General features: G+C 34.2%; 1 protein-coding gene across 1 annotated transcript in view; it reads right to left on the bottom strand.

Annotated features, from left to right (window-relative positions):
* Positions 1-1,312: 1,312 nt before the first annotated feature.
* Positions 1,313-13,171, bottom strand: part of LOC128226979 (microtubule-associated protein futsch-like) — a 44,463-nt gene continuing 32,604 nt past the window's right edge. The window contains exons 15-20 of the mRNA XM_052937119.1: positions 4,932-5,057; positions 4,364-4,534; positions 3,160-3,264; positions 2,453-2,557; positions 1,930-2,052; positions 1,313-1,714 (exon numbers count right to left, since the gene is read on the bottom strand). Of these exons, the coding sequence (XP_052793079.1) occupies positions 1,641-1,714; positions 1,930-2,052; positions 2,453-2,557; positions 3,160-3,264; positions 4,364-4,534; positions 4,932-5,057 (704 nt within the window). The 3' untranslated portion in view covers positions 1,313-1,640. The remainder of the gene's footprint in view (positions 1,715-1,929; positions 2,053-2,452; positions 2,558-3,159; positions 3,265-4,363; positions 4,535-4,931; positions 5,058-13,171) is intronic.

The raw sequence follows: 13,171 nt of genomic DNA, 5'->3' as shown, positions 1-13,171 counted from the left end.
ACATTCATGGGTACAGTTTGAGAGCAATTCATAGAATAAGTCATATTTTCATTATACATTGTACACGTATACAACTAAACCAACTCGTTTCTTTAATAAAATAGTCGTTTACTTCTAATATCTACGATATATCATAACAATCAAACTTCATTACTGTACCTAAGTCATATGTGTATTTTATTGTTTTTTGTTTATGTTTTATCATTAACTTTTATTTTTATTTATTTATTTGTTATATTACTTTTTATTTTAGTTTTGTCTTTTTATCTGTTTTCTTTTCTTCTTCTTTTTTTTGGGGGGAAGGTACCGTTCATCTCTTATTTTCTTCTTTGTTTTTTTTCAGGGGGGGGGGGGGGGTATAACTAATGTTAAATGAGTTAAACATGATAATGCATTTAAATAAAATATATATATATATATATGTTTAAATATTAACCTAAATTATGCGCCTTTAAACCTACTGGTATAAACAAATAAGAAAACAAATCAAGTACTAACAAAAGGTACAAATATGCTTACAAATATGCGCATATATATACTCACTCATATCCTAACAAATAAACATACATGTTATCAATACTAATTTGAACTAAAAATAAAACAACATTCAATTTACCTTACTCCTCAAACTGTAAAAGATAATCACTTATTCTGAAATATAAGCTATAATATAAGAATACAAATACGCTACATATGAATACGATAAATATACTGGAAACTTATTCCTCAGATGGGATATACTTAAGATTATTTTTTGTGCGAGTGTTTCCGTTTACATGTGTACATCATTTGAAGCGTGTTGTTAGAAGAATTCTTGTTTTATCTTTCATTCATTCACCACATGACTATGGTCACATGTTTCATTTAATTTTAAATGTTTCCTGCTGATAAAGACATTTCAACTCATTGAAGGGCTACTGTTGCGCATAGAGGCTACCATTAACAAATTTCAACTGGTATGCATTTCCTATATGCTATATTTTCGGCATTATAACAGCATGTATGGAAACTTTGCAAATATCATATTAACAAAGGCATGAAAAATGTCCGCCTTTTTTAAACTGAAAGAAGACATTCATATGTTGTTTTTTTCGAAATCCTCTGATTTGTGTGTTCAAGTTTGAATTCCAACAAATGATATTCCTTTCCAATAGTAATCCTTAATGTTATCCCTTTTCCACTCACAAGTTCTTGCCAAATACCAGACTACCTCTTATACCATTTTGCGCAGTGCAATGCCTATCGTATCCTGAAACCTAAGATGAAATATACTACCAAGTTTGAGCATATTTGGACGACTGAATGTTCATATATTCAGAGATGTCATTTTAAACAAAAATACTAACTCCTTGCAGAGATTTCTAGAGAACCTCAATCAAGCAAGAATGTTATAAAATGTCAGGCCAAATCTGGCCAAAACTTATGCACTGTAATGTTGTATCATACGGATAGATTTTTATTTGATCGACTGAATGCTGACTAATATTTATGTTATTAACAAGTCCGCTATCTTCTAAAATTTCTACTTATAGTTCCGTTTTTTACCACATCTCTAGAGTCTCCAATATAAGTTTTTGGAAACTAAACGATAACATGATGCTGTCCTGCGTTTTTGCCATTGTTTCTTTTTCTTTTTTTCTTTAAGTGTATCTCTTTAAAGTACGTACCATCCTCGGCTGGTGTTCTAGATTGCCTAAATTAAGCATGGATGAACCTGTTAAAAAAGAATTATAGTTATTTTTTATATAAAAATCGTAACCCAACTGCTGTGTAATCATATGAGTAAGTTTAAACAAAATAAGTATTCGTGCATAGCTGTCAATTAATGGCACCAACCAATATCATTTGTTATATACTTGATTTAACCTTTCAGAACTTCATTTGAATCAGCATGATATAAATGCATAAACGGCTGCATGTTTTACTTACGTCTGTACCAAAGCTGAGTCTTTAGCTTCTTGATTTCAGCAGCTTGCTTTTTGTGTTCCTTGTGTTGCGTGGCGTTTTCATTTAAAACTTCCAAATAGGCGTTTATGGCGTGGGATATATTATCTGTAATTTGACAAATTGGAATAAAACTAAAAATCAATATTTATGCACTGTTTTTGTTTTAAACTCTTTATATTTTGAACTTGTAACACATACAGAATTTTAATGAAAATGAACACTTGTTGGAGAGTAGTTCTCGGACTCTTTTTGGTATAAAATTTAACTTATAAACGTTATAGATTTTGTGACGAAGTTTTCTGCAAATGTAAATAAATATGTTGGTAAAATGAACAAAGATTCACGTAAATGATCAGCTTCTCGTAACGAACGATCATGTTTTGTGTATGCAATTATCGTTTGATGGCCATCCATTGTGGTCATGGTATGCTTTTAAAAATAGACCTTGGTAGTATTGAAGATGTCCAAGAAATTATATGATGCAGATTTGTGTGTGATGTGTTACCTCCAATACACGCATGTTCCCCGATGGAAACCACAGCCTGAACCTTCAGATCCAACACAGACCGCACAGTGTCAGAAATATCCGGCTGATTCCGGTAACTGTAATCTGTAATTAGCTTAATGTTAGTTTTTTCAAACTCCCTTTTTTTCACCAAGGGAGATAACTGCGTAGGAGATTGATAAACATATAGGTAATTGTTATAGTATCGTGTAACCTTCTTCTGTTCGGGGAAAAGTAGATATTTGCAATCAAAATTGTCAGAAAAAAATCAGGGTCGATATAATTTAAAACTTCATTATCAATTAAAGTTTAGTTTTTTTACGAATCGGCGCCCGGAGATATTTTCGGATTTTCCACGTTGCACGATAAAATTTGAAGTAAAGTACAACGTGAAAAATACCGAAATATTCCAAATAAGTTGAAGCAATATCTTGGACAAAAGCAAATAAAGCCGGCGCTCTTCTGGGCGCCGACTAATAATGGTAGACTCAATTTGGCCATTCTAAACCTATTTATGGAAACCCGAAATATAACATGCTTTCTAAATGTAACCAATGCTTTTGTCGCTCCTGAGAAGTCATTTCAGTAGCCCAACTCGATAATTCGTTGAAAAATATTCCTCAATTGGTTTACTTTAAAAATATTTTTTAATTGTTATGCGTGAAACTCAGGGGGAACGATGAAAGATACGTTGTTGTAAATGTTACCATAAAAGTGTTTGAGTTGCGTGAGCGCGCTATGCAGACTTGAACCAGGCAGTGTCCTCATTGTCTCCATAAGAGTGACTCCACACTTGATTGCATGCAGCTCTTCTGAAAAAGTCATAACTCACATATACAGTATTTGTTAAAATGTGCATCGTAGACAACCACGGCACTTTTTTCGTTACTCTTCATACATACCATGGGACAATTGAAAGACAAAATATCGTTTAAATGAACATGCATGAGGCAGGAGAGAAAACTATTATTCCAATAAATTTGCATGTTGCACTCAAATATTGTTAAAAAAAACTACTGTGTCAGTAACCTCCGAGGCCGTGTAGTCTTGACTTCTGTCAAATATTGACTGACAAGGCGGACCAGTTCAACTCCGGTAATCGCCGGTACTTTGCGAAACAAATGAAACTGCCTCATTATTTATTCATGATTACACGGTACACAACGAAGCATAGCGTAATGTGTATCGGGTGTATTCGACTATTTAAAATATGGTAAAATGTCATTTTTCATTAAATGGAATTCATAAATGATAATAGAATATTTGCCCAAATGATGTACGTCGAGTCATTCTATTTTGTTAGATAGGGGCACAACTTGTGAAAAACGCCTTCTTTATTCCAGAACTTAAAACAAATAGGCTCGTATGGGGAGGACAAAACGAATAAATGTGAGTAAACTTAAAGTGACATTTGTATAAAAAAATCTATACATACACGTGTATAAAAAACATAAATTGTGAGTGATAAAACTTTAACTTTTTACCAATTAATGCCTTTATGGAAAATATATGTTACTCATAATAAGATAGTAACCATGTATTAAATAGCTGAACACGTACAAATATTAAGTGACTGGTGAGTTTTTAAAGATTTACGGTAATCAACTATCAACTCATAAGGTAGACTAACATGTTTTCTGCATCTTTCTTTCAAATAAAACACGAGATCCATCATTATAACCATTCTTTTCGACATTCATTCATCATTTTCAGAAAAAAATAAAACAATGGTACATCTTAATATGGAGTACGAGTGCATTTTTGATAAAAAACGAACTGCAGTTGCATAGAATCAAACAATGATACAAATATTTAATAGATACCACCTTGATTTTAAAATCAGACAATTGTTGTACGTGTAGTTGATTACGAGCGATTATGTAGAAGTAAGTTCAATGCTTTCTTTTATACCATTAGCTGATCTATGTAGATAGTCCAGCTGTCGAATTGTTTCATCCTTCGCTGGTAAAACACGCTGCCTCAAGTCCCGGATGAGAAGGTCTTGACTAGTGCACTGTTCTGTGGTATAACTCAAACGTGCTTGCGTCTCTGTTAGTTCGCTTGCTTGCCGTTCAAGCTCCGCTAAATGTAACATTATCATGATTTGTTATCTTTTGTCAATTTGAGAATTGAAAATCTTAAAAATGGTGTTCGTGTTAACAATTACTTATTTTGTGTGAAGTACGCAAAGGAATATATCTATATCTATGCGTTTTAAATCGAACATGTGCTTTTGTTTACGTCATAAACCATTGGATATTTCATCAATATGTGGAATGTTATATAAATAATATGAACTACTCTATTAAGTCTCGAAATCAAGTAAAAGACACAACGAACTAATGAAATGGCACCTAAATAAGCAACACAGAACATAATGAACAAAGGAGTTCTATTTAAACGTTAAACCATCTTGCACATTTGTTTAATAAATAAAAATTAAATTTTACAAAATACAGAAAATCTACCAATAGTATACCTCTTACTGTTCCCAGTTGTAATTCCAATTGTTCAGCCTCATTTTCGTTGTCTTTAGGAAATGCTTGTAACTTAACATATTCCTTGTTAAGACGTCTATTTTCAGCTCTTGCAATGGCAAGCTCATCTAAATCAGTATAATGCGTTCGTGTCGTCAAGGAGTTTTATAATTGTTCAATCTTTATTAAATTCTTTCTGATATTTTAAACGAATAATTAAAGCCTATGTGATGTAGAAAGTGTTAGCTCTACCTTAACATTGACCATAAAAACAAAAATTTAAAACAGTTTTATAATCATGCAAAACATGTTTCACCGTGTCAGATTATTAGATAATATTGTAACTAATTATGATGTTTGATAATGTTATTTCACACATAAGCAAGCCGATACTTAACCTTGCAAATGTTCATTGGAATGTTTCAGCTGTTTGTTAGTCTCATCCTCTCCCTGTACGCTGGTTTGGAGATCCTCTATTGTGCCGGCTTGAAGTTTTGTCAGATCCAATGTATGTTTAAGAGTATCTCGTTTATCATTTATATGGTAGAGCATTTTCTCTGTAAAGATTATAATCAGAAGAAATGTAGCATTAATTTATACTAGAATTCCATGAACCGAACGCGTCGCCTGTCGGGAAAGCCCATTAATGTTCTAGTTTTGGCCACTTTGACGTAGGATTGTGACCGATTATCCCTAATTTAGGATGGGCATCAATTACTATGACCAATCTGCATACCAAGATTGAAGATTTAACACTATTTCGTTCATAGTAATTGATAGGAAAAGCGCCCGTAAGGTCTTTATATAGAAAAATCGCCATGACCTTGACCTTTGACCTATTGAACAATTCATGTGCATAGCAAGTACGAAAATATAACAAGTGCTTCAAAAATTATCAATCAGAAACGAAAGACGCAGACACGACAATTAGGTCAGACAACGTAGCCACTTAAACATATTTCATGACAACGCAACCGAATATAAGCCGGAGTAAATTGCTATTTTTGTCTGATTTATACGAACATTGAACAAAACCTTAAAGTACGTCTTTAACAAGATTTCGCACATTTGAACTACAACCTTCTAGAAATGGAAGCGCTTCGCTATAGTGTGGTTTGACCGCACATCGCGAACGGTACCAACCTCTCAATGTGTTAATAATAGTCTGGTTGTTTTGCAGTTCTTGGTCTTTGCTTTGAATAAGAAAAAGGCACTCACATAGCCTTCCTTGTTGTTTCTGAAACTGACCTACAAAATATTGATAGTTGAGTATTTTCAATATATTCGAAGGTTATTACAATTTGTGGGAAAAATGGAATTTCAATTGTACACAATCAATTAAAACTCATCGATCTACATAGAAAAAAAATCTGAAAAATTTGACAACCAAACATTTTTTTGTGGACAATACTACAAATTTATGATTCTGGATCTTTTTTCAAAAAAATAAATTTCTGAAGAAATGGATGTCTGATTCAAGACCACTCATTATTTTCTGTTTTTTGATTAAATAAAATTATCATTTACTATTAACTTCAATTTAATTGTATTTTCCAGTCGTCAAAGCCAGTTGTCACCTCGAACTAATTCCAACTCTTGGGCTAATTTTTCAGCATCATCTGCTTTTTCCTTGGCAAAGTGTTCAGACCCTTCGAGTCTTTGAACTTCATCTTGAAGCATCGCATTTGTAGCAGTAGTTTCTTCGAGTTTCTCTGCAAACAAGAATAACATATATATATTTGATCTATCAAACAATTATCATAAGCTTAGACTTAAAAGATATGAACAGTGCAAATAGGGGTCATGTACTGACCATGACTAATTTATGTGCATACCAAGTTCGAAAATGTAACAAGTCGTTCAAAAACTATCGATCAAAATCGAAAGACGCAGACACGGCAATGCCGTCAGACAAAGTAGCATCTTAGACATTTTTTATCACAACACAATCGAAATTGTTGCAAAATGAACCGCAGTATATTGCTATTTTTGTCTGATTTATACGAACATTGAACAAAACCTTAAAGTTCGTCTTTAACAAGATATCGCACATTTGAACTACAACCTTCTAGATATGGTAGCGCTATGTTATAGTGTGGCTTGACCACACATCGCGAACGGTACCAACCTCTCAATGTGTTAGTAATAGCCTGGTTCTTTTGCAGTTCTTCGTTTTTGCTTTGAATTAGAAGAAGGCACTCACATAGACTTCCGTGTTGTTTCTGAAACTGACCTGCAATATAATTATTGTTGCGTATTTGCAATATGTTCGAAGTTTAATACAATTTGCTGGACAAATGGAATTGCAATTGTACACAATCAATTAAATCTCCTTGATCTACATTGGAAAAAAATCAGAAAATCTTGGCTACCATATAACTGTTTTAATGTCGAATACTACAAATTTATGATTCGGGATCTATTTTCAAAACAAAAAATTCGGAAGAACTGGATGTCTTATTCGAAACTATTCATTAATTTCTGTTTTATTGTATCATCATTTACTATTTAGTTATATCTAATTGTATTTTCCAGTCATACAAAGCCAGTTGTCACCTTGAACTGATTCCAACTCTTGAGCTAACTTTTCAGCAGCATCTGCTTTTTCCTTGGCAAAGCGTTCAAACCCTTCAAGTCTTTGAACTTCATCTTGAAGCATCGCATTTGTAGCAGTAGTTTCTTCGAGTTTCTCTGCAAACAAGAATAACATATATATATTTGATCTATCAAACAATCATCATAAGCATAGACTTAAAAGATATGAACAGTGCAAATAGGGGTCATGTACTGACCATGACTAATTTATGTGCATACCAAGTTCGAAAATGTAACAAGTCGTTCAAAAACTATCGATCAAAATCGAAAGACGCAGACACGGCAATGCCGTCAGACAAAGTAGCATCTTAGACATTTTTTATCACAACACAATCGAAATTGTTGCAAAATGAACCGCAGTATATTGCTATTTTTGTCTGATTTATACGAACATTGAACAAAACCTTAAAGTTCGTCTTTAACAAGATTTCGCACATTTGAACTACAACCTTCTAGATATGGTAGCGCTATGTTATAGTTTGGCTTGACCACACATCGCGAACGGTACCAACCTCTCAATGTGTTAGTAATAGCCTGGTTCTTTTGCAGTTCTTCGTTTTTGCTTTGAATTAGAAGAAGGCACTCACATAGACTTCCGTGTTGTTTCTGAAACTGACCTGCAATATAATTATTGTTGTGCATTTCCAATATGTTCGAAGTTTAATACAATTTGTTAGACAAATGGAATTGCAATTGTACACAGTCAATTAAAGCTCCTTCATCTACATTGGGAAAAAAATCTGAAAATCTTGGCTACCATGTAACTTTTTTTTAATGTAGAATACTACAAATTTATGATTCGGGATCTATTTTCAAAACAAACAAATCAAAGAACTGGACCTTTTTTTCGAAACTATTCATTAATTTCTGTTTTATTGTATCATCATTTACTATTTAGTTATATCTAATTGTATTTTCCAGTCATACAAAGCCAGTTGTCACCTCGAACTGATTCCAACTCTTGAGCTAACTTTTCAGCATCATCTGCTTTTTCCTTGGCAACGTGTTTAAACCCTTCAAGTCTTTGAATTTCATCTTGAAGCATCGCATTTGTAGCAGTAGTTTCTTTGAGTTTCTCTGCAAACAAGAATAACATATATATTTTTGATTTAACAAACAATTATCATTAGCTTAGACTTAAGAGATATCTACAGTGCAAACTAAAATCTGAACTACGTTAATTTACCTTTCAGCTTGGTTGTGGTTTCGTCTTAAAATTGGCACTTCATTTCTTAGCTCGTTAAGTTCCTTCAAGTTCCCGGAATATTCGTCATCTATTCGCTTTAACGAATCTACATTTCTGTTAAATTCATCAACAGATACTTCTGCTTCCTGTTGTGCTATCCTTATATCGCCTGAAAAATATATCGCTTTGACTGTAAAACTAGAATTCTGAATTCCTTTATAGGAGTAGAAAATACTTTTTCCCATCGTATGATTGGGAGAAGTCTTCTATGGAGTGTTTATACATGGGCGATTATTGCTTAATGACCGCTGCCAATATAATTTGAAACTAAAGTCTCTTCCAAACTTTAGAAGTGGATGGGGAAGGCAAAATCTTTCAACATTGGAAAAAATGAATATTCATTGCAATATATTTTTGTTTAGATGGTAAGTAAGTTTCATGAAGGATCATTTTATCAGATTTGTGAATATTGAAAAAAACGCTTAGATTGAAGCAAAATTCCATCATCAATATAATTAATAGGGCTGTGTGAAAAATGCATCAAATTATCCGTTTAAAAGATTGTGGCCTTTTGGTGGTATTATTTTATAAAAAATATTTATTGCAACAATAGTGACTAAAAATCCTTTTCTGGCTACTAAAAAATGTTGTTGTTTTTTCTTTTTAAATCACAAGCAAACGTCGACATTGTTGCATAAAGCCATTTTTTAGCCCATCTGCGGTTGAAGGTAATTTATTTCAAATGTCCAAAACTTTTAAACCTTCCTTTTGTTTTTGTACTTATATTGCTGAAAGGTTTGTAATACATACCGAAAACGTTTTCAATATCCTGCCCATTTGCCTCCGTTTGGTTTGAACCGTATGTATAATATTCAGTCAGGGTCTGCGCTATAGTTTCGTCATCTATTGAACCGTCACGAGCTGGGCAGTTGCGTTCATCTTCGTTTGTTATATCAAAATTTGAAGCCATAGAACTTGTACTCTTAATTGTGCTTTCTGTGGTCCACTCATTTTCAGTATCATGTTGATCATTTTCTGATATGGTTGACGCCGCTCGTTCTCTGTTCGCTGTTGTTTCAAACATGCCATGGCCTGTACTTTGTGCACTCTCTAGATTGACTTGTGATGGTGAATATTCGTCTTTTTCATTATTCTGATGTTGTGAATTTCCGTCGGTATCGGATTTGACCACCTCTATTTCGAGTGGTTCCGTATTTCCAGTATAATTTGGTGGACAACCACAATTGTCATATGTTTTGAGCAGCATCGATTGTTTACTGTTCTTCCCCTTTTTACCACGTGTTTCGATTCCAATAACTTTTACATCTTTTGAAATGACTTCTCCATACGAATTCATACTGTCATTTTCTCCTGCATTCGTCTGATGCTGTAACATCGTAATGCTTGTTGTTTTCTCATTTATGTGTGTATGCTCTGTAGGCAAATCTTCGTTTGTAAAGGCATTATCATGGTTCTTGCGTTTGAATCTCTGTAAAAACTGTATAATTTGCTTTAATTCTTTTGCGACTGACGTGTTGTCGTGTTTGTTTGTTTTAATATCACCTAAAGACATGACCATTCCTGGTGCACCAATTTCACTCGTGTTACCAACGTTTATATTTTCTTCATAATAATCATATGTAGATCCGTCACGCGATGGGCAATCGCCTTTATATTCAATCGTTTTAATACACTTTGTACGTCGTGCACTTGTATCATTCTTTGTACGTTCTGTGGTTGAGTCATCTTCAGTATCATGTTGCTCATTTTCTGATATAGTTGAAACAACTCGTACTTTGTCCGCCGTTGTTTCAAATATTCCATGGCTTGCTTTATGTTTATCATCAAGGCTGGCTTGTGGTGATAATGAAAGACCGTTTAAATGTATGGCTACTTCATCCGTTTGATGCTGTAAGTTTTCGTCGGTACTAGGTCTGACCATTTCTTCTATAGTAAGTGATTCCTGTTTCGCAGTATTATTTGGTGGATTACCACTAATTCCTTCTATTGTAAGCAGCGCTGATCGTTCACTGTTCTCCTTTGTTACATCACTATATTCATTTCCTGTAACTGCTCCATCTTTAAAAATGATGTGTTCAAACGTACTTATATCGTCATCGTCTCCTCCGTTTGTCTGATGCAGTGAACTCACAGTAATACTTGGTGTCGCATTTATGAGTGTATGATCTGTTGGCGAGACTCCTTTTGGAAATGCATTATCATGGACATGATCACGGTTCTGGTGACTGAAACTGTCTGTAAAACTTATTGACAATGTTTCATCTTCATTTGTATGTTTAGTTTGCATTTCTTCTTTTGCGACTTGTCCTATTTCGCTCGTGCTATGAAAAGATTCATTTTCTGTATTATGGTCATCTATTGAACTGTCATGGGATGGAAAATCGTCTTCAAAACCATTTGTTTTATCAAACTCCGACTCCCATGAACTTGTACTTGTACTTTCTGTGGGCGACTCATTGTCAGTATGATGTTTCTCTTTTTCTGATATGGGTGACATTGCTTGTACTTTGTTCACCGTTGTTTCCAATGTTTCATGGATTGCTTTATATGTATCCTCTTGACTGACTTGTGATGGTGAAAGGTCGTCATTATCATTCTTATTTTCTTGGTTGTAGTGTGAAGAGAACGATTTTGACGGTTCACATGTTTCATCTGTTCCATCATTTGTGGTATTTCCAAAACATTTGGTATATTGTGAACTGGGCTGTGTTGAATAATTTGTTTCAGTTTTTGCACTTTCTCCAAATGTCTGATATTCTAAGTTTTCTATTTTTTCTTCACATTTATCTGTATATGTTTGTGCTGATAAAGATCCGTCATTACCAACGACAGAGCCATTCGACTGAGTTTGAGATATCACAGTTTTGCTTTCCACTTTTAACTCAATACAATTATCATGCGCTAAACTGCTATGTATGTCAGCATCCTTGTCATTGATGTCTCCACTTATTTCCTCCTTCGTTTCACCGGTGACGTCTCGGAAATCTTCTGAGACTTTTGCTTGCTGTGTATCTTCTTTGCCTTCACTTGTCGCATTTGTTCCTTCCGATTCAGTCTGCATTGTTTCTAGCAGCTTTCCTCTGTTAACCTTAGCTTCATTAAGAATGTCCCCATCCGCAGATTGTTCTTCTGAAAATGCATTGGCAGTTTTATTATCGGCTTGCCATTCCGAATTTATACTCGAAGCTTGAGAATATTCGGAGCCATCATTCACTTCCATCATTTTTTACGATGCTCGTCTGAAATGCAAGTGTAATGAAAATAACAAAAAATAACGCTCTATACGTCCATGTCGGATGTCTAACTATAATTTCCTTCTCAACTCATATACTCTGTTCGGTGTCGACAAACTGACTTTAGAAATCGGACATGGTTCGATCGTTTTAAGAATAAAACGTTGGTTTACTTCGACCATACGAATACTGCTCCCCTCCCATCATACATGATACATATAGGTTGCAAATGTCGGTAGGTCGGTTTATCGGTCAATCTGATGCTCGGTAGACCATGTTTGTTTCGCGCAGTGACTCATAAAATGTTTAATATTGGCCATGAAACATCAGTTGTACTTCGCCATTTACCAGTTAATGTTAGGTATTACTAACGTAAATAATTCGATAACTGTTCGATCTCTTTACGTAAGAGGTGGTACAAAGTCAGGTTAAGGCTCGTTTTTAGCGCTTCCGCAAGGTGTCATGTCTATTTCCCCAGATATCTAGTTGTTTTCTAGGTTAAATGTCAACATCACAGTCACTAATATTGTATTTTGGTTTAAACACATGTTTGAAAGCTAGCGTGTGTTTTTGACAGATCGGCGTTCGGGGGTCACAACATTTTATCTTTACAAGCATTGATATGCCAAACAAATAACTGATGTTGAAATCTGTCCCTAAAATAGCCAATTGACAATTGAACTTGTCCTAGGCAACACCAAATGGGAATGTTGACGATTGTCATGCTTTGCAGGAGGACGTTATCTATCCCATCTATTAAACTCTGAATGTATTGTTTCATAGTTTTTACGGGTTTATTGTATAAAGGATATTATTGACATAGTCATACATTTTGAAAAGTAGCCTGTTAATATCTTGACCATTATATGCTCTCAAAACACGGATAGGCTTTTGATTCGTCTTAACACACAAATCCAATCATTATGATATTGCTAAATAGTTTGTAATACATACCGGAAACGTTTTGAACATCCTTTTCATTTGCATCAGTTAGGTTTGGACCGTATTTATCAAATTCAGTCGGGTTTGCGCTATAGGTTTTTCGACTATACCCGTCAGGTGATGGGCAATAGCCTTCATATTCATTTATATTAACCAACTTTAAATCCCGTGGACTTGTACTTTTGATTGCAACTCCGAGGGCAACTTATTGACAGTATTATATTTCTCATATTCGGATATAGATGAGACCGCTCGTTCCCCCTTA

This window comes from Mya arenaria, chromosome 3, assembly GCF_026914265.1.
Source record: "Mya arenaria isolate MELC-2E11 chromosome 3, ASM2691426v1".
NCBI lineage: Eukaryota > Metazoa > Mollusca > Bivalvia > Myida > Myidae > Mya > Mya arenaria.
This window is presented reverse-complemented; position numbering and strand designations above follow the sequence as displayed.